This window comes from Loa loa (genome assembly GCF_000183805.2).
Source record: "Loa loa unplaced genomic scaffold supercont3.72, whole genome shotgun sequence".
Lineage (NCBI taxonomy): Eukaryota > Metazoa > Nematoda > Chromadorea > Rhabditida > Onchocercidae > Loa > Loa loa.
This window is the reverse complement of record NW_018108252.1, coordinates 115,047-137,040: the sequence shown is the minus strand read 5'-3', so window position 1 is coordinate 137,040 and position 21,994 is coordinate 115,047. Positions and strand designations below refer to the sequence as shown.

Below are 21,994 nucleotides of genomic sequence, written 5' to 3'. Positions count from 1 at the left end.
TTTTAGTTATGGTTTTTTGTTTTTTTTTTTTGTAGCGTGTTACAGTACTGAGAAATCCTGATTAATTATAAAATTGTACCATGATACCGGAAAGGTTTGATGAAACTCATCGTGTCACATAATTCGTATTTGATGATTCGTATTTTGATACCTTTCGAATCGCATTAAAAATTCGTAAAGATGAGAATTCCTACTCCATTTATGTTACCCCAATAAGGATACGTCTCGAAGTGTTGTTGAAGTCACGTCTACTGAATGATATGTAGTAGTCAATCTTTTCCGTTTATACCGGAAAAATCGAATATTCTGTAACATATTGTCAATTTTCTATCTGACTGTCTATTGAAATATTTCATTTCAGGTTATACGAAAAAGTTTTTTTGTTGGATGGAAGATACGAGATGAGATGGCATCGTCATTGATTAAAATATTTCGCTTCAAAAAGCACAAAGATTGTAATGATCTTGTAAGTTTATGAGTTTGATCCTAGTTTAAGATTCTAACATTCGAATAATGAGACAACCGATTCGGAGTGTTTAATGAGCGATATGAGAGAAACATATAGAATTGTTAATAATAACCTTCTCCTCATTTAACCTTTTATATTCACTTTCTATCTTTTTTTGCTATGAAAAATACCTGATTAACTTCTGTGTCTGAGTCAGAAACAAAACATTACAATTCAAGAGCTAACGGTCCAGAACATCTTCCATGCTATACTAAATGTTTGAATTTAAGCAAAATTTGAATTCATTGGGATTAAGCAACCAGGGTAATCCATCCACGTGGACATGATTTTTAGGAAGTTTTTTTAAATTGGATTTTATGGCATATTAATTGGCATTTTGCTAACAGACTGGAAATCTGATAAGAAAACTTGAAAACTTTATATATATATATATATATATATATATATATATATATGTTTACTGGACAAATACGTTTCTTCTGATCTATCTGCACTTCAAATAAAGATATGTTCGCCTTGTCAAATAAATAAGATTTCTGTATTTGTCAAACAAATTTAGTACTCTTGTTTGTTATATTTGTCAAACAAATACTTTCTAAATAACTATTTATTGCGGCACTTTATTTTTTTCATTGTAGAATCGTAAGGATTCTTCGCGTCATTCGTTGCGATGTTGTTCACCAATTCCATCTTGGCGATCCGATAAGGAAGCTATCTATATAAGCGGTGCATCATGGACTCGACCATCAGCGCCATATTCTGTTATTACGGCACCAAAAAAAGGCAAACAAACAAGGTCATGCCCTGGAGGAGTTTCCATTTTCCCGATTAAATCATCTAACAACAAAAAATGCGACTCGGTTGAAAGCAAGTTCGTCTCATCCATTTTTGTTGTATTTGTTTGTATACTTCCATGTTAGATTATCTCCTATCTGCCTACTTCGTTAATTTATTCGTTAATATAGATACTCTATTAAATATATTGTGCTGTAATAGAGTTAAGTGCATTAGTCATGCTTACCTAAGTATTGTGAGTAGATGCACTACAGTTAACTTTTATTCCTCATTTATGTCAACATCGTCACGGTAATTTCAGAAATCCTGGGATAGCAGCTGATGTTAAAAATCTGGATGCTGAAATAAAAACATCTGAATATGGTAGTGCTGATCCTAGTCCAACAGATAGCTCACAAAGTGCTCCTCTAGCGTTCTTGGAATCCAAAGCTGACACTGAACTTAAAGCCGAGGTTTGCTAATTTTAACTGAAAGTGAGGAATAAGGAAATATTTTTCCGTTTTAAAAATCTATTATATCCGATGATTTTTCAACGCTCGGAGGCAATGATATTTAGGGGATTTAATAATTTTCGTTAAATTTTGAAGAAAATGAGTTTTTATGGACTTTTCAAGTAATTCTATGTTGATCTTAAATAAAATTTCGCTTTTTAGATTCAGAAATACGAATTTGAAATACGCAGATTAAGAAAACGTTTGAAGGAAGAACGACATTATTTCAAAGGACAAATTATTGCTGTACAAGTACGATAATTGAGTTGATCAAATTATAACCTTTCGCTAGGCATTAGTTGAATAGTAGGACTTGCTGACAGTTGTTAAATTTACTTGACGGAATTAAATATCATTAACTGATAAAGTATTGTGCAAAAAGAAAAAAGAGAAATTGCTGAACGCAGATGAACTTATTTTTTCAGAAAGAGAAAGATCATATGAGGCGTTACCTGGAGAAAGCTAGTCGAGCTGTTGTGCATATGCAACGAGGAATTGATCAAGAAAGACGAAAGAATTCAAGTTTGAGGAAACAATTGCATGAATCAGACATTATTATTGTGAGAAATATTTTTTTCAAGAAAAGTTTTCGCCATATTTTAATGGAAAATCTTTACAGTTCATTAATCATGATTAGGAGACGATTGGAGACAATAATCCTTCTCTTCTCAAAAAGGAATATCATTTTTTCTTTGTGTTTAGTTAGGTTTTTTTTTTGAATCCTGATTGCTAGGAACTGTTGACTGCTAGGTCGATAATTCATATATTTTATTGTAGATTCAAGATTTCTACAATACTTTATTATATTTCTGGAGATTTGCTAGTTCCTGTGATAGAATTGATTTCCTCCAGATTGGTCTGCAAAATCAACTTAGGAATAACCAGTGTCGTGAAGTAGAACGTATGGGCAATGTTAGTTGTCCATCATGTGGTTCAACGATTGTTGGCGCTGGCGAAGCACTCTGTGCGCTCACACACTCGAATGCAAATCTTTACGACGATTCATTTACTTCAAATATTAGTGATGCACCGGATGAAGTGAAGAGTTTCCGGAACAAAAGATGTAGTACACCGGCAATTGCACCATCGCCAAGAACTTTTTCACCGTCTGTAAAGGTACATTTTCCTGCAGTTTTTTTGGACTTTAACTCGAATGCGTTGTCCAACCAGATACTTAATGTTAGATTGAAGTGAACAATGAGTTGTTTGAATTTAGTTCGAAATATTCAACAGTTCCTTTTTTACCAAATTTACAATATTGCCTAGTTTCTTATCCGTTAAATTTTACAAATTATCAATGAAATAACAGGCGATGAGAGAGGAAGAAGACAATGAACATGAAAGACTCTTAATTTCGTTAGCCTTATTTTATAGGGTGTTAATGTACTTCCGGTGCAGATGGCCGAAACATCATGTGTGAAGTCGCCTCATAGTCCCTTGAGGCGTTCGTATTCGGATAGCGAATTACCATCGATGGTTTCAACAACTGAAATGGAAAGCGGCTCACAGGAATGTTTACTGCAACTAACCCATTTACCTACTCGTGGAGAATTACTCTCCGAAAACTTGGTTAGTGACTTTTTGTAAAACTTGAATGGATCATTGAAAAGTACGAATGATACGAGGATTTAAGATTAAGATTGTTTTCGAATTCAGCAGATATGTAATTCCTTAAATTCATGAGAATTCCAGATTGTGAGCTTAATCCACGATTTCCACTAAATCATTCGTTTCTGTCCATTTTTTTCTAGGATGGTACTAGTTTTTCGTCAGATGAAGAAACAACCATTGAACTGCTAGAGAAGCAGCTAAGACGTCGTGGTGACAATGTTCGCTTTGTACCTCCACGGCGAGCTGTACGGCAAGCAACTTTCCGTCGTTTTGGTCGTAAAGAAATAAGTGCTTTGGCAGAATTTGACTATTTGCAAGATTTTAGTACTGATGCCAGTGGAATCGCAACCAGTTCGGATTATTCATCACCCGAAGGACGTTTGGGATTAGGTAAAGAACGGAGAATGCCCGAAGGTCGGACATTATGTAAATTAAAGGTTTCGTTATGATTTATTTGAACTTTGTTTTTATAACCATAATAAAGAGGGTCAAATCCTCACTGTTAGTACTTAATGTCTATAAACTGATGTTTTCTTGTTGGAACTCTGCTGTTATACTACTTACTGCTATTTGTGTTGTATTTGCTGTTAATATTTCCCTCTAATTTTTTTCTAAATTTATTTCAAGAAGCACAAAGTTTCGTAAATTGTGCCCTATAACATAATCCCGAATGACCAATGATTTTAAATTTCCGTGGAGATACTTAGGATGCAGGGACTTGAAAAAGTTTGTGGTGGTGTCTTAAGTTACCGAACCAATGAAAGTTCAGTGGGAACACTCAAGTCATGAAGCTTATTACATGAAATCCTGATACATATTCTGGATCTTGTGCTTCAGTTTCTCAGTTTATACCCGTTAGCCGGTATTCCCTTCTAACTATTTTTCAGAACCTTAATTGTTCATGTTTTCATCGTGCCTGTTGTCAAAGTTATATCACTTGTCCTAAACCATGTTTGCTTTCATAAGAAAAAATCTTAATTTTTTCGGAATCTTCGAAATAACATGTTCAATTTTCATCGATGATTTCGGTACCATTGACACTTGTAAGCATCAAGTAGATTTTACGCGCTAGCACTGGTCCAACTCTTTTACCATGTTCCGTTTTCGTATCAGCTAACAATTTCATCCCTTCTTTCATTGGCATCGTTTTTAATCTGTAAATCTTGGGTAAGTTTTAGGAGTTCAGGTGATTTTGGACCAAATCCCAAGTTATATCTATAAAAGTCTCATTTACTAGGAAGTTCCATGTATTTCTTGCATAGATTGCTCTGGATGTTATGAAATCTGAAAAATTTCTCGCTGAAGTTTCTGTATTAGATAGTGGAGCTTACTGGTGCAATTAATAAGTTTTGCAATAAACAAACTTACAACTTCGAAAGAGCATGTGGGTTTGGGAACATGTTTACAATTGCCCGTTGTGCATCGGTTCCCATACGATGCATTTGGCTCAACATTTTCATCCACCAATCGGATATAATGGCTGAATCATCACCCTGCAAATTACAAACCTGATTGGGAAAATGAATTTCAATTTTAAGCCTAATCGACTCAATTTTTTTTTTTTTTGTTGGTAGCCTTACTGCTCCTTCACTCACAGAGCGCTCAAAAGTTTAAGAATTCTGAAATTTACAGAGAGGAAGATCTCTGGAAGATCGGCCGTGTATGTAGAAATAAAAATAGGCTATTCAAATGCAGTTCACCTAAAAACCATCATAATAAAGGATTTTAGTGAATATTAGCAACTTTGGTAAGAAACGGAAAGTCAAAATTGCCCACAGTATGGTGCCTGTGATGAAAATAAACAGTAGGATAATTAGAAATGAAGTTAATACTAGATCAAATCTTACTTCCGTAATACCTTTTTCGATATTTACAATCGGCAGAACTTGTTCTTCCAGTCGGCTTTCGTTTCGCGCAATGGATCTATGCATATGAGCAATAAGCATAGCATATTCTTTTGTGGTTACAACAAAGCGAGTTTGAGCTCGAAAACGTTCAAAGATCTCCAAAACAAAGTCTGCCACCTGAAGAATGTGTTAGCTTTGATATATTCAAGACCAGTTTTTACCTGTTAATATATTTTCATATAATTTGCCTAATCATTCTGTATTAGATGAGGGCTCCATAACTAGTTGAACTAGTAAAATTTTCCGAATTCTGTCATTTCAATCCAACAAGTTTCAGTTGCGATTACGGATACTTACTTTTTCTTTTCGTAATTTTAACAAGCCATGAACAACAAGGGTAAGTTGTGGCGATGGAAATGGATACTTTTTAAGGCACTTTTCAATGAATCCTGCAATTTCTTCAGCTGATTTGAATTGCCCATAGCGCTGCGCATCCATTGACAAAATGCAAAATTTCTCGTACATCTGCAACATTTCTTGCAAATGATTAAATACTAGAGATAAAAATTGTACTTAACGTAATCAGAGCAAGGTCCGTGTCCTAGTGACAAGCATAACGAAATCTCCAGCTTCCGAAATGGCAAATACGATAAAACACGAACATTAAATTAAAAGGAGAACCGCTTCGTACCATTAGTGCCTGATTTTTGTGTTTTTCGGTGATGCATAGTTTGAATGTTTGGTACGGCAGGACATCAATCTCCCCAGAGGTAGGTTTACGATGTCAACTATTGAGCCAATTAAATTATTTTAATCTATCTGTTGTTTACAATCCTGATTATCCATGGCATATGAAAATGTACCTTAACTGCAAGAATCATGCAAAGATATGTTTTTCCCTGTTTGACATCGTCGCTGAACGTTTTTAATAATCTATTGGAAACAACTGGAGATAATGTCAGTTAGTCTTCACCAAGAAGTGAGAAACAAATCGATCTGAATAGGGTAAATGAAATTCAAATTGAATAAGGCAAAAACGAACCAACTTCTCGCTACGAATAAATTCGTTATTTTCTACTTCTCCCCCCAAAACTCTTCTTTTCCAACAAACTGTCAACCCAATGCCATCGAAGAGAAGCTGATCACTGATGCCGCGATCTGTGAATACTTCCGTAATCAGTTCGTCTAAATTATCTGCAATATTGAAAAATTACGGAGGGAACTATTTCAAAATCCTTGATAGTAGTGGTTATATGGATAACATGATCTCAATTACCACAACTGTAATCATAATAAAAATATTTTTTTCATCAAAATGTTCCAAAGCAAATTTTATCAGAAAATTGGTAAATGGTAAGACTGAAAATTATCGAAGAGAGTATATATTGAACTGTCTAACTTGTTATGAATTTCTACTTTTCTTCCTTGACTGGGTAACCTGCGTCTGACAAGATAATATACGACAACTCTTCTTACAGCAATATAATATACTGTAGCAAAACGAAATAAGAATGAAATCGAATATCATCTAACTAAAATATTTCCGTTCAGTGTTGCCAGTTGATGAACATGCATACCTACTGCAGCAATTAAATCTAGACTGATAACACAAAACAGATTCTGTTCACATTTCGATTTTTTCGCTGCAGATAGTTCTCGTTCAAATCTAGTCAGCTGCTTCGTAAGCTCAGTTTGCTTCTGAAAAGCAAAAGATATACTTCCACATCGGATTGTAAAGTTTCTAAAAATAATTGATTCAACTTACCGAAGATTACTTTCCCTTTTTAGCAGTAGCTATTCCTTTTAGCTTATTAGCCACTTTAAACATGGAAGAGAATTTGCTATAGTGCACGAAAGTGCGGTATATCTATTTGGACTGTGATAAGTCATGAATACATTACAACAAATATCAAATCTGAGGAAAGTATGGATTATTTTGATACCTGTTCGTAGAGCCAAAGATAAACTAACCTTCCTTTCTATCCTTTCTTGTTTCTTCCTTTCTCTAGCTTCTTTTTTTGCAGCCTAAATTATTTAATTTAAAGCAAATGAGCACATACAACACAATGAGTTTCACATCCAAAACTCTATAAAAGATATATCAGAATGATTATCAGCTTTCAATAAAATATCTCTAAAGAAGCGAATAGGCTAACTTTTAGTTTGGAAGTTTTGTAAGGCTTTTGTAACTTCATTTGTAGCTATGATTTCATATTACTGTGAGATATTTTAAAAATAAAAGTGAAAAATGTAGCTTAAAACATGATTTACTATGAAAAAAAAGTCAAATTTGAATAAGCATATCCTCCTAACGGTCACTAAACGATTAATTATGATTAGAAATAACTATAAGGTGTGATAATGATTGAAAATTAGGAAAATGTAACCTGCTCAGCGTTTACTTCATCTTTTGTTCTTTTTCTTCTCTTTTTGTCCATACATGGACCATCTGAAACTGAGCGCGCTATGCATATCGAAGCTGCTTTCTTACCAGAAGTTGAAGATGTTACGAGTTCATTAGTGATTAGCTGAGTTTCTTTGAGTATCGACAACGATTGTACGGGCTGCGAGAAAGATTCATGGGTATACCAGTTTGCGAAATCTCCGCCTTCAGGTATTTCATCTAATTCATATTGGGGTTTTTCATGAGAACCATTAGATCCATCGTCTGAAGAAGCCAAATCGAAAAATGCAGCATCATTCAATTCTAAGAATGCTTGGCTGTGAATGTCATCATCAAGAAATCTCGAACTGGATTGCACCGGCTCCCCATCAGCATCGTTCTCATCTTGAATGCGTGTCATTTTCATGTCATTATCTAAAGAAAAAAAGATATTCAGAAGAAAGCAAGGGTACGAGTAGCTAAGGAGATTGAAAATCACTGCTTTAAATAATGAATATGAGTGGTTGAGAAATGAAAAAAAGATGTGGGATACGTGGTGAAATGAACACTCAGTACCATTTGGAAGCCCTTACATACATAAAAAAGAGCCCAAATATAAAGTAAATAATTCGAGCAACATACAATGCAATGGCCAAAACATACAGAAATCCATGATAAATACTGAAAGAGATATGGCATGATATAAATGAGCCAAAATTTGACATAGCTAGTCTTTAAGAACAGAGAAAACTTCACCAGCCAGGAGATATTCTCATTTTTATTCATACCAATGAGACAAAAATTCAGTTCATATTTCGTTTTTTTTATAAATGAAAATGAATGAAAACTGCAAATAATTAAAACAATACCAACCGTCATTTAGTACATTCGATTGAGTTGGTTTGAATCCGATTCCATCCTCATCTTCATCCCCACTTAGCACTATTACGCTTTCATCCATAACAACTGATATGATCATAATTAATAAGTGATAATATGATCAATTCAATAGTTTACTTATACGACTGATTGACAGACAGAAGCCAACTAACGTGTATCTAGACATATGATAACACAAGGGAGAGAGAAAGATTATGATAAGTCTATTGGGTAAAGCATTATTAGTCGGTTGATGTGACGGAAACCTAACTAATGTGTATTTATTTAAGCGTACACTAATAGAACAGGATGAAAAAAAAACAGAAATATGTCGATAACACAGCATAGAAAGAGAGAGATTGAGAAAGAGAAAGGAATTGAGAGAGAGAGAGATTATGCTCGATAGTTTACGCGTAAAAGTGACGTGACGAGGAGAACTGATCCTAACTAGCCTATACCTTGCCGTATAATAATATAACAGGAGAAAGAGTGAAAATAGAGGGAAGAGGAAAAAAGGAAGAAGTGAAAACCGGAAACGGGAGAGAAGGAAAAAATGAAAACCGGGAAGGAAAAAGAAAGATGAAAACCGGAAATGAAAAATGTTATTCATAATTCGCGCCGCGAAACGCTTACAAAAGGAATGAGAGTTTCTCGCTGTTGCAGCACTGTTTACACTTGAAATGTCAAATGTTATGATAATACTTCTGGTATGATTTAATTCAATTTAATTTGATCTGACTTAATTCAATTTAATTTAATTTATTAAAAAAAGTGATCGAATTAAATTAGATTTAATTTAATTCAACTTAAATTTAGTACAGTTAGTCTTTTATTTAATCATATCACCTTTCTAAAAGTATGACCAAAAAAAAGAAATGCTAGTTTAAGGAATATTTTTTGAAATATTTAACAATTTTTTTAAAACACAAATCTTACTGATAATGATAAATGTTAGAGTGATAACATGCCTTCTGGTATGTTCGACCTGTTTAACAAGTTAATTTTTAATTCATTCCGGAAATAGCTAAGGAATGAAATCTGAAACAGGAAATATGTAATATTGGAATGGAAATACTTGATGTAAACCATTTATAAATAAATTTAAACGAGTAAACCGGATTCCAAATGAAGGATAGACCAAAGTAAAAGAAATTACCGTTATGACTAATTAGTCAGGATATTGTGCTTTAAGCTAAAATGATTTCCTGAAATAATTACATTTGTTTCTGTTTCTTACTTAATCAATCAGCCAACTAATTTAAATCAATTAGTCATCGTTAGCATCATTTTGTCAGTTTTAATCATTTCTCAGTGAAATGATAAATCTGCAAAATTATTCATTTCCAAATCAAATTTATTGATTAATCAATTTGACCAATCGATAAGTTTGATCAACATAGTCCTGTTTCACATTCTATGCTCTAGAACACATGAATGAATGAATAGAATGAATGGAATGAATGGAATGAATGAATGAATGGAATGAATGAATGAATGGAATGAATGAATCATTTTCGAGGAATTTTTAAAATTAAAATGAATTGCAACAAATATTTTGGATTTTAGGGATGAAGTATAAATTTACAATTTTAATATGCAAATGGACTGCATTTTATTTAACATAAAAGTAGTTAATTTGTTGCATAAACATTCAGTATTCCATTTCACTCGCATCAAAGGTTTATCATTGGAATTGATTGTTTGAGATAACTTTAAATCAATTATTTCTGGGAATGAATTTGACATTTTAAAAATTTTATTAATTAATTAAAAGTGACTAATGAGAAATGGAATATGTTAACAGGATGAATTTTGCTATGCAATAATGCAATTCCTTTCTTTCCCATTTTTTTTTTTAATCACTTATATTTTCGTATTAATTATTTATATGTACTTAAAATTGTGTAATTAATACAAATTTCGAGGGGAAAAAAAAGGCTGCTCGTAATTATTTGGTTAATTAATTTAAATCATAAATTAATGACATGTATGAAAAAGAAGGAAATTATTTGTAGATGTGTTGGCATCAAAAACAAAAACGCCTTCCATCTTCATCTATAACTATTGGACAAGCAGATTGGAAAACATCCAATTATGTTTCAACAACAAAGTATAATTTATTCACATTCTTGCCACTATTTTTATTTTATCAATTTAAAACATTTGGAAATTGGTTCTTCCTTTTGATTTGCATTGTACAGGTTGGTAAAATGATTTTATCTTATTTGCTTAGCATCTTATTGTATTATCATTTCTATGCTTATTTTTCCAAAATTATCCAATTATCAGTATTCCTAATATTAATAAAATAATATAAAGAAAACTAAACAGTTATTTATATGGCTGAAAAAAAAAAGTAAAAAGTAAGTTATTTGTATCAAATTGTTCACATATTTATTGTATTGTTTGTTTATTTGTTCACTAATTTAACTGTGCATTTGATAAGTATCTATATGAAATGATAACTTCAAATTCTATCAAACAAAATATTCTTCCTTTTATCAGATGATATTGTTGTTTTAACAAACAAACAATTCAAAAAAAATTGTTTTATCACCTCAGGACAGTACAATTTAGTGATATTACGAAAATTGAACAATCGATTTTCCTTTTTTTTTTTGTTACTGGATATATCTTGTTCGACTTTTTTTTGTTACTGGATATATCTTGTTCGACTTTTTTTTGTTACTGGATATACCTTTGCTCGGACATTGACTATTAGTCCCTCTTACAATTCCCCTATCACAATAAGCTATTAATTAGGTAAAAATGAATTAATAATTATTTTTGTTTGCCTTTGCCTTCTTTCTTCCCTTCCCTCTTTTCTTTTATTCTATTCGTAATAAATGTGCATGTAATTTTCCTTATTGTAGTAGCTCTTTTTTTTTTAATGTAATTGAAATAACAACGTTATGTTTTCCTATTTGGCATTTCTTCCCATTTAATTTTAGTTTTTCCCAAGTTTAAATCCATATGGTACGAATACAACCATTATACCTCTTGTTGTTATCATCCTAGCAGCGGCAGCAAAAGAAATTTTCGAAGATTTTGTAAGATTAATTGCATCATCCTTTTCTTTTATCTTTCTTTAATATCACTGAAATATCACATTGATTATTAGTCCATCTTATAATTCCCTTATCATAACAAGTTATTAATTAGATGAAGTGAATTAATGATTATTTTTGCTTACCTTTGCTCTCTTTCTTTCTTTCCTTCTTTTATTTATTTTTTGATCAATTAAATTGTTGCTATTACAATAAATGTAATAGGTCTTATTTGCTGTTTTTTTCGAGTGTATTTAATTAAATAATTAATTCAAATTTTTGGTAATTAAAGGGACGTTTAGTCGCCGATCGTCGTGTAAATCGACAAATTGTGCTAATTTGTAAGCAAGAAGAAGATGCAAAAAATTGGAAATGGGAAAGGATTCATTGGGCTCAGGTTTTGCTTTTAATTGTTCATTTTTCCAGTTATAAATTTCATTGCTGAATTATCTCTTTTGGTAATATTTTGGACATTTTATATGATATTATGCAAAAAAAAGCATTGACTACTGCATAAAAGAAAAAGAAATTGGAAAAAATTCAAAGAAAAAGAAAATTAGAAAAAAATGAGAAAATTTCGAACTTCCTTTGGCTTGAAGAAAGAAATACATCTATCATCCTTTTTTTCTTTTGATTTCTATCTTCAGCAAAATAATCAATTGTATCAGGTAATAATTCTCAAATTTGATTCTCAAATTATTACATAATGTTTCAGTTAAAAGTTGGCCAAGTGGTGAAAATTATGAAAAACGAATTTATCCCAGCAGATATCATACTACTTTCATCTAGTGAACCAGCTGGTGTGGCATATATTGAAACCAGTAATTTGGATGGTGAAACAAATCTTAAAATTCGTCAAGCTCTGCCAAAAACTGCTCGGATAATTGACGATGATAAAATCAAGGTGGGTTTCATTTACATCAAAGTTTAGGATCAATTTTGAATTCTTCATGAATTTGGTAAATGTTGAATTCCTATGAGTGGAAAATTTGATTTGTTTTGCTGATTTAGTGAAATTTGATCTAATAAAATGAAAGGAATTATAAAGTCTTGAAGTCGCGCCTTCACTGTCATCACTACATCTTATCACCATATTCAGTTCTCGTTTTAAAATTGGAATAATTAAAACAATTCCGATTTTGCTGAATTAGTTGATAGCTTTAAGTAAGCTGTTCAAATACTTTCAAGTTATTTTTAATTTTTATTTACTTACTGCCACTTAAGTATCACTTATTTTTTAAGGATGCATTTGAATTAATTTTTCACCAAAAAAGCAAATTAGAAACATTTTTCATTGCAGGCACTATGTTCATCCTTATCAAAGGTGGAATGTGATCCACCAAGTCCAGCACTGTATGAATTTCATGGTGTTATCAAAATCAACAATTCGTTTGAAATGCTGAGAAAGGAAAGTGATGAACATCATAAAGCGATTTGTTCCCTTGGTTTGTTATCTGGTCGTTAATTAGCCAAGTAATGATGATTCATTTGCTGTAATAATACAACTAGTCAGTTAGATAAATGAAATTTTTTTTCCTTATTGCTTTCTAAATGATTTTTGCAACTAATTTTTTGAAATATTTACACACTGTTTGATCTTTCCGGTTTCATGCTATTCGTTTTGGTTTCTACCTAGCGTACAATAAAGCATTTTGAAAGTAATCTACGTTAATCTTGGATAGTCTTTCGAGAATTAATTTATGATTATAAAATCTGCAGGAACAAATCAGCTATTACCTCGAGGATGCAGACTGCAAAATACCGACTGGGTCTACGGTGTTGCGGTGTACGCCGGTCGATGCACAAAGCTTGTATTGAATACAGGTGGTACTCGCACTAAAGTGTAAGCTTGCCTACTTTCAATTCTATAATTTAAGACTATCAAATATTTTATGGCAGGATGATTTTTGATGAAAATAATGACTAAGCATGAATTTTTCCAAAAATCTCATTTAAGATAGGAACACATCTCGGGAGGGGGATTTTTATCCCGTGATACTATGAGATGTGATCATACGATGATCGAAACCGAATCATCTTAATCCTCTCTTCTAAAAATGTTTGGCACTATATTAAATTTGTTCAGTGTCGTTTAAAAGACTGTCAAAATCATTGCCATCACCAAATCTCTCAGATTTCTATGCAAAAGTAGAAGTGACAAAATTTTGAAATAAAAGATGAACGTAGAGCCATAATTAATTACCACTTATCATTAACTTGCTGCAATGTTTGAATCAAAATTATTATGAAGATTCTGCTCAAAACAAGCATTTATTGCTTGGTAAGAGATCAGTGAAAAAACAAGATTGAATTTTCGTTACAAACATATTTCATCCTTCTTCATATTTTTCTTTCGTCTTATGCAACAATTTTAAATCGGCTACTTCAATCATTATTGAAAACTTATTGCTGATCGTTTTGTCAGCTGTTAGCAAAATGGATAATTGAACTGTCGTTAGAAGAGAATTTTACTTTCCTTATATTGTGATAATATCCTTAATTTTATCGATTTGGTTGACAGTTTGATTTTTTTCAAACTTTTTTTCACTTTTATACATCTTGCCATCACATCTTGTCATTTTAAATTTAACCAGTGTTCAATGAAAGTAAAAATATTTAACGATTGATTAATCTAAATGTTGTCAGATAAACTTTGGTCAAAGTATTTCTGCTTAGGAGAGGTAGGTTAAAACCTAAACAGAAATGTTTGATCAAGCTTGTTTCAAAAGTTATACTTATTGTTTCTTTTATCCAAAGATATGCACTTATCATCAGATTAAAACTTCAATAATGACCAAATTTTACGACAAATTTTAAAGGTCATTGGTGGAACGAATTACCAATTGCATAATGATGATTCAGTTCGGATTTTTAGTGTTCATGGCGTTATTTAACGCATGTATGGGTTGTAGTAGTATCAGTAAGGTGTATTATTATATGCCATATTTTCGCGGTAATTTATTGATGAAATCTATTTTCATGAGAACTGGAATTTGAATTAAAATTCAAATTCAAAATATGAGAAGAAGAAAAGCGAAACAAAATGGTGTTTGCAAATTACTGTGTTATATTATAAATTATTTGATATTTGCTGCATTTATTTAACTAGTATTTATAATCTGATAATTGAATTTGAATTCGGAATAAGCTAAAAACCACAAAAAAACTTTTTAGTGAAGAAATATCATATATATTTTATTACATTTAGAAAATTTTCATCGTCCACATATCTTCCCTACACTTATTGGTTTAATAATATTTTATTCTGGTCTAATACCGATCAGCTTGAATATTACACTTGAAATGATTCAGTTATTCCAAGCTTATTTTATTCAACAAGTTTGTATTATCATAAAGATTCACTGATAAATGTGAGATCAAAAAAGAAAAAAAAATGGAAAGATAAATTATTGCAATGATTCTTTTCAGGATTTAAATCTTTACGATGAGCATTCCGACACAAAGGCTGAAGTACGAAGTTCAAATTTGAATTCACAACTTGGACAAGTTCGTTTTACAAAAGTAATTGCTAGATTCCTAATTTACTCTAGTATTCATAGTTTCTTGTTTACTATCCATATCATTAAACTTTTCTTACGTTCACGTTGTTACTTATGTATATGTATTAAAGGTTCGTTATATTATCAGTGACAAAACGGGTACATTAACTCAGAATAAAATGCGCTTTAAAATGTGTACCATTGGTGGTGTAAAATATGGCTCCATGAAGATGGCGAAATTTATGGATGAAAGAATTCTCGAGGATTTAATCAATAATGCTGTCTGTTGTTTTCAATGGTCTTTATTGATAATCTCAAAAAATGGCTTTTATTATTCATTGATCTTCAGTCTTTTTGATCTAAAATGAAAATTATGACGACTTTATCATTTCAACTAATGCTTTTCTTCAAAACTATTTATTTTGTTCGATTTTGTAGTATGAATTCAACTTTTTCGTCTGAAATTTGAGGATTTGAAATACGTTTTATATGCTATACTTTAAAATTCCAAATTTTAGAAGTTTTTTAAGCTAATGTTTTAGAAATTCACATTATCTTAAAAGTTTAAATCATTCGCTTTTAAAAGGATAATGCTAAAGCTATACGTGAGTTTCTAACGTTACTAGCAATCTGTCATATGATTGTGCCGGAGAAGGTTACAAATTCTGAAAAACAAAAAGTGGTTTATCATTCACCATCACCAGGTAGCATATTTCACTTTTTTTTTTTGCAATTTGATTTCTGCTAAAGTTCAATCGTTTATCTTTTCGAACTTTTGCTGCCACTAAAAATTTTTTATTTTTATTTGAAAAAGTATATCATTGACCCTATAAAATGCGTTGCCCCACAAAAAAAAGTGTTCCACAGTGAATACAATTGAAAGGTCGAGTATTCAATCTTCTTCTGGTTGAAATGTAACAAATAAAAGAAGTTGAGAGAGAAAACAAAAACAAAAGTTTCCAGATAATTTCATGGAAAATTTCCAGATGAGAAAGCATTAGTTAAATGTGCAAGAGATCTCAAATTTATCTTTCATACACGGACGCCACAGTGTGTTTATATTGAAGCTGTAAATATTGCCTTTTTTTTGCTTGAAAATTTATTCTATATAATTGTTAAAAATTTTAATTAATTCAACAGAATTTATTAGTTTGAAGGGAAAGAATTGAAATTTATTTCAAATTTTTACAGATGGGTGTACAAGAGAAGTATGATATATTGCATGTGTTAGAATTTACAAGTAATCGTAAACGAATGGGTGTTATTGTGCGATGTCCAGATAAGAAGTTGAAGTTATACATTAAAGGCTCGGTAAGATTGGATTACGCAAAAGTCTAGCTTTTAGTTTCTGTTTTTTTTTCTTTTTTTTTAAATATATATTTGGATTTCATTCCCGAATAATGATTGGATTTCAGGATAATGTTATTTTTCCAAGATTAACGTCAAATTCTGATAAATCTACAATTAGCAAAACAACGGAACATTTGGTGCATTTTGCTAATCTTGGTTCGTCTTCTCTCAGGAATTTCCAAACATTGGGATTTTAAATTATTTTCATTTGAAAGGTTTTTGATTGTAAATTAAAATTTGCATTCATGCTTTGATTTAAGCATTGAATTTGGTCAATCTGAAAATGTGAAATTTAGGTTTGCGTACATTATGCATGGCAGTGTGCGTCCTTAGTGAGGAAGAGTACGAAAAATGGGAGCCTGGTTATCATCGGGCAAGTATTGCGCTTGAAGGACGCGAAAAGCTAATTGAAGAGGAAGCAGAAAAAATTGAAAAGGTGGAATATATTTTTTACGATGAAACAGTTCGGGATAATTTGATTCAGTCAATTGAATCCTATTCGGAATCAGAGTGCAAGTAGGATCGAAAATTTTGCTCAGACTAAATGCATAATTTCCGCTCATTTTTCTTTTTTCTTTCTTTTTACTTGCAATACTTCATGAATTGCAGAATCTGGAATTGCTTGGTGCGTCGGCTATTGAGGACAAGTTACAGGAGGTATGTATTTCAACAAAATTATGCAATAAAAAGAAATTTGACTGTGAAAATTTTCTCAAAAGTGGCAATTACAATCAAAAATGAAACTTATAAATGAATTTCCTAAGCCTACAAAAGGTGAAAAGTACCAAAAAAAACCATTTACTGATTAGTTTTTCTTTTTGTTTTATTGCATAATTTTGTTGAAATGCATTTTGAATGCGATTATTAACTGTATGTTTGACAAAAAAGCTGCAGAGGTATTGGCTAAAAAGGAAGTATTAAATAGGGAAAGTCTTTAATGGAGTATTAGAAACCTAAATTGCTCAGATCCGAGGAATATCGTGGATCGATAATTTCGATGATCTTGTAATAATAGCAATGATATATTGCAGGGAGTGAAGAAAACTATCGAACATTTGATTGAAGGTGGTATCATAATTTGGGTATTAACAGGTGATAAGTTAGAAACTGCACAAAGCATTGGGTATTCATGTGGTCTAATTGATCCATTTACACCGATTTTGGTGCATTGTTATTCAGTTCCATTTAAAATTTGAAACTTTTCATGTGACTGTAAATAAATTGAATGGATGGAATTTTTTTATTTCAACTTATCATATCAAACTAATTGGTCGAAAACCTTTTTAGCTTGAATTTTTTGCTATTGATAAAATTATTATTTTAGTACTTGCCGGAATGAATTCAATTCCATTGTTTAGGTACTTAGCGAGAGGAACCCTGAAGAAACAGCTAACAAAATTAACACGTATCTTGACAGTTTTGCAAACAAAAAGATTAAAATTTCATTAATTGTTAGCGGCGAGGTTTGTTACATTGTTCATTATGTTTATACACCGTACACTTGTACGGTGGAAATCCGGATAAAAGTAAAGAATTTCAGGATTTGAAGTTCCGATTTTCAATGAATTTATGGGTTGGAAATGTTTTAGCTCCCAACTGGATCTGTCAACTGTTCAGTTTATCCACTTGTTCTTTATTTCATTGTCGTACAACTTACAGAGTCTTGGTCATGCTTTAAAGAAGCAATATAAGATGCAATTTCTTTATTTGGCCTCATTGTCCTCAACCGTAATATGTTGTCGATGTTCACCAGCACAGAAAGCTGCTGTAGTAAAGTCACTCAAAAATTGGTCTGATGGTACCGTACTTGCAATTGGTGATGGTGCCAATGATATTGCAATGATACAGGTAAGAATGAAAAGATCAAGTAACGGTATATAAAAGTAGATTCATGAAATTCTAGAAATTAATCAATAAAAGTTAATAATTCGTAAGCAAGCCCGAAATTCACAACGTTCACAAGTTTTAGGCTTAATCTTTTCCATCTGATTTGAGTAGTTCTGCAGGCAGCTGATATTGGTATTGGAATAAGCGGTGAAGAAGGTTTGCAAGCATCACTTGCAGCTGATTATTCCATTGCACAAGTTTATCGTTTACTTCTTATCATGACTATTTCTCTATCATCGTTTACTTCTTATCATGATTATTTCTCTATCATGATTACCCATCCTAATCACCCATTAATTTCGATAGCGTATAATAGTATTTCAGAAATGAAAAACTTCATATACAAGCATTAAAATAGTTCGAAAAAAGAAAAAATTATTTTATCACTTTTGAAATCAAATTATTATTGGTAAATTAAATTGTCGCTTGAAATTAATTTATCACTGGTCTAAACATGTCCAACAATTCTGGCAACATTCTAGATATTGGAAGCAAGTTTTAGGTTAAAACTAAAATATTGTAGCGAATTTTGGCTTAAAATTACAATGAATTTTTTGTTCTAAACTATATTTGCATTTTTAGTTTCGATTTTTGGAACGTCTTATATTTGTTCATGGAGCTATCAGTTATCATCGTATTACAAAAGTTATTTTGTATTTTTTTTACAAAAATATCGTTCAAACTCTAACTATGGTATGCTTTTCAATCTAAATACAACAGTTTGCAATCTAATCGTCCTTACGAACCAAATAATATAGTAATTTTTGGAGATAATTAAATTATTAAAATTTTGCAGTTTCTTTATGAATTCCATACATTGTTTGCCGATTCGGCAATAATGGATAGTTGGTCGATGGTAATGTTTAATATATTTTTCACTAGCTGGCCACCCTTGGCCATTGGTATTTGGGATAGATTACTTCCATTTGAGGTGATGATCGATTATCCAGCGCTTTATTATTTATCACAAAGTAGCGAAACATTCTCGCTGAAGGTATAATTTTCTTGTTCAAAATTTCAGCTCCTTTTTTCTCGAAAAATCTTTTTCGAAATTTTAGTTTTCATGATTTACTCTCATTAACATTTTTCAATTCCACTATAAAATCAGAAGTCGTATGCTCACTTGGACAAGTATGTCAGATTTTTTGCTAATTTAATTATTTAAAAGTTTTATTTGAAACTACATGTGTTCAGTATTCATTTTAGACTTATTTTACATGGATGTTCACTGGTTTGGTGCATGCTATGGTAATTTCTACGATTGCTTATCGAACATTTAAAAACGGTAAGAACCATTAAAGCTTTTATAATTCATTCCGGTACTTTTTATCTACACGATTATTTCAAGATCTATTTTAATTACAACTAGTGACATGTATTTGCATAACGTGCTCAAATTATGACAATATCTTGAATAAATCAGAATTTGTTATAGATGTCCTGTGGTATACTGGTCGTGTGGCCAATTATTACGTCATGGGAACTGTTATTAACATTGTAATTTTGGAAAAAATTTATTTTTAACGAAATAAATAATTCAATAACTTCAAATTATTAATCAATCCTTTTTCATTTTGTCACTAGAATTTAGTTCACTAGTGCAAAAATTAAATTTTATTATACTTAATTGATTTAAATTAAACAACAGAGGTTTTTCGCTTCATAAATTTTTAATAAATTACTTTTATTATCGAATGTTAGAGATTATAAACAGTAATTAACGATAATCACAAAAAGGAACTTTTAGGCAATTGTAATTGTTGTCAATTTAAAGGCTGTTATGGAAACCGACTCTATCACCATCGTAAACTTTGATTTTTTTAAATATTTTATTTAATTTAGATTATTTTCGAAAAAAAATTTTATTATTTTTACTTGGAATCTAAAAATCGATCAGTTGCTTTTACACAAATTTCCTTCTTTTTTTAATTGTATTCGCCCACTTTTAAATTTTGAATAAAAACAATGGAAAAAATGACGAAAATTCACTATGTTGAATTTTAAAGTATCAATTTTGCTTGGCTCATTTTTGATTATTTTCAGATGTCCTGGATAGCACTATTCGGTTCCATCATTATGCTATTTATATTCCTTTTTTCGTACTGTTTAACATCACCTGCTAGTCCAATTATCAAAGTTCAACCAGGTATGGCCGATACAATACTTCATGTGTTGAGTTCACCTACTGCCCTTGCATATGTCATATTTGTCGTATTGGTATCTCTGTCATTCGATCTGCTGATTAAATTGTACGTTTCCAAAAATATGATATTCCTCGTACACTAAAATAATTTCAAATTTTAACTATCAACATTGAAGCTTTTCATCCATTCATGCATACAAACTTGGCAAGCCTTTTTTATTTACTTAGTCCCTTAGGCCGAACTAATTCTCAGTTCTTGTTTTCAAAGCTATACATCTGTTGAAAAATCAAGCTTTTGTTATTGAAGCTTCCAAAAATAAATAAGTCACATTTGTTATGTGTCATAATAATGACAAATTAAACGACACATTTAGTGACAATGTTTTTTTGCTCCAAAAAATTTTGATAATAACACATATGAACTAACAAGCAAACAGTTTACAAAAAACAAAGAAATGAATGAATTTGATTCTCATAAGAAGGAATCAACAATTTGATTTCTGAGTTTGATTTCTCTAATATCATACAAATATATCAGGGATGTTTTATATTAAACTTCATTTTTGTAGGGTAGTAATTTTTTTTCCGCCTAATAAAATTATGAAAACGAATTATGCAACGAGAATGATATAACTGAATGATTGAAAAAGCAGACAGATAAATATATTAAAAAAGCAGACAGATAAATATTCAGTATTTCTTGCAGATTGCAACGATCATTGTATCGAACTATTCGTGATGAAGTTGTTTCACAAGAATTTGATGTGAAGCAATTTGATGATCTTTATTATCCGCTTGTTAAAGTGAAAGAAATTTTTTCCAAAGCATCCGAATCAGCTCTTAGCCTTGTAAATATGCAAACTAAACAACGTTAGTTGTTTTGATTAAAGTTTGGAAAATAAGAGAGGGCATTTGTTGGTTTTTCGTAGTAGATTTTTTAAATTTACCATTTCGATTCACAAACCTTATATTTGGGTATTTAGTTCCTTTTCAGTCGAATACTTATCATTCTCAACTATCATAAAATTTCTAATTTTAGTTTTCATTTCGTAACAATATTCCATCAAAAATTTAAATGTGCATTTCTAAAAAAATTTGGATTATGCTTTATACTGTAGATATCATTAAACCGTTATTTGTTTTTTCTCTGTTAATTCACTATTGTATTTGGGAAAATTGATATCAAAATAGGCGAAGTAACTTTATGCAGTGGGAAATTGGAGATTATTAATTTCCTACCCAAAGAATTACATTGAAAAGCTTTTTCTTTTTTCTAGGTGGCTATTCATTCTCTCAAGATGAAGGACCAGCTGTATCACAGAGCGATGTTGTACGATTGTATGATTCTCGGGTACCAAGGATGTTCAGAAGCTAAGAATACCACTTATAGAAAAAAGATGATTTGATTTATATACAAAATTAAATCTACAAAATTTGAGCAGCTATTTCTTCTGAGAAATTTCAAATGGCATACTTGATATTTCTTGATTATCAACGAAACTTTGTGTAACCTTTATCACTGTTTAACAATGAATTGATTCATTAGTACTTCCGATGTCTGCTGACTAACAAGAACTGAAACGTGTGAAATC

General features: G+C 31.2%; 3 protein-coding genes across 3 annotated transcripts; 2 read left to right on the top strand and 1 right to left on the bottom strand.

The window, feature by feature from the left end:
* The first annotated feature begins 355 nt into the window (after positions 1 to 355).
* On the top strand, positions 356 to 3,825 carry LOAG_01719 (hypothetical protein). The gene is made up of 8 exons (XM_003137257.2): positions 356 to 466; positions 1,108 to 1,340; positions 1,566 to 1,716; positions 1,918 to 2,007; positions 2,181 to 2,315; positions 2,608 to 2,871; positions 3,130 to 3,324; positions 3,507 to 3,825. The coding sequence occupies exons 1-8, from the start codon at positions 407 to 409 to the stop codon at positions 3,813 to 3,815; spliced, it is 1,437 nt and encodes a 478-aa protein (XP_003137305.1). The 5' UTR covers positions 356 to 406; the 3' UTR covers positions 3,816 to 3,825.
* Positions 3,826 to 4,372: 547 nt separating this feature from the next.
* LOAG_01718 (hypothetical protein) lies at positions 4,373 to 8,568 on the bottom strand (the record flags this gene model as incomplete). Its single annotated transcript, XM_003137256.2, has 9 exons — positions 8,470 to 8,568; positions 7,601 to 8,031; positions 7,185 to 7,238; positions 6,791 to 6,911; positions 6,256 to 6,407; positions 5,571 to 5,738; positions 5,214 to 5,390; positions 4,735 to 4,859; positions 4,373 to 4,520 (listed from the first exon to the last, which is right to left on the bottom strand). The coding sequence occupies exons 1-9, from the start codon at positions 8,555 to 8,557 to the stop codon at positions 4,373 to 4,375; spliced, it is 1,464 nt and encodes a 487-aa protein (XP_003137304.1). The 5' UTR covers positions 8,558 to 8,568.
* Positions 8,569 to 10,490: 1,922 nt separating this feature from the next.
* LOAG_01717 (hypothetical protein) lies at positions 10,491 to 21,777 on the top strand (the record flags this gene model as incomplete). The annotated part of the gene is made up of 28 exons (XM_003137255.1): positions 10,491 to 10,676; positions 11,427 to 11,525; positions 11,815 to 11,919; positions 12,238 to 12,426; positions 12,823 to 12,967; positions 13,242 to 13,365; positions 14,342 to 14,475; positions 14,731 to 14,861; positions 14,952 to 15,029; positions 15,154 to 15,303; positions 15,609 to 15,726; positions 16,009 to 16,091; positions 16,214 to 16,333; positions 16,438 to 16,528; positions 16,669 to 16,808; positions 16,982 to 17,029; positions 17,404 to 17,535; positions 17,731 to 17,835; positions 18,032 to 18,220; positions 18,379 to 18,456; positions 18,842 to 18,952; positions 19,056 to 19,253; positions 19,466 to 19,544; positions 19,695 to 19,756; positions 20,007 to 20,063; positions 20,303 to 20,508; positions 21,109 to 21,272; positions 21,680 to 21,777. 28 exons carry the CDS (start codon positions 10,491 to 10,493, stop codon positions 21,775 to 21,777), a joined length of 3,420 nt encoding a protein of 1,139 aa, XP_003137303.1.
* Between the last annotated feature and the right edge of the window lie 217 nt (positions 21,778 to 21,994).

Bases quoted from the DNA above. Each gene is read 5' to 3' on its own strand.
- LOAG_01719 (XM_003137257.2), top strand. From the start codon at position 407: ATGGCATCGTCATTGATTAAAATATTTCGCTTCAAAAAGCACAAAGAT. The intron at 2,008-2,180 runs GTACGATAATTG...TTATTTTTTCAG, and splicing joins GACAAATTATTGCTGTACAA to AAAGAGAAAGATCATATGAG. The intron at 3,325-3,506 runs GTTAGTGACTTT...ATTTTTTTCTAG, and splicing joins AATTACTCTCCGAAAACTTG to GATGGTACTAGTTTTTCGTC.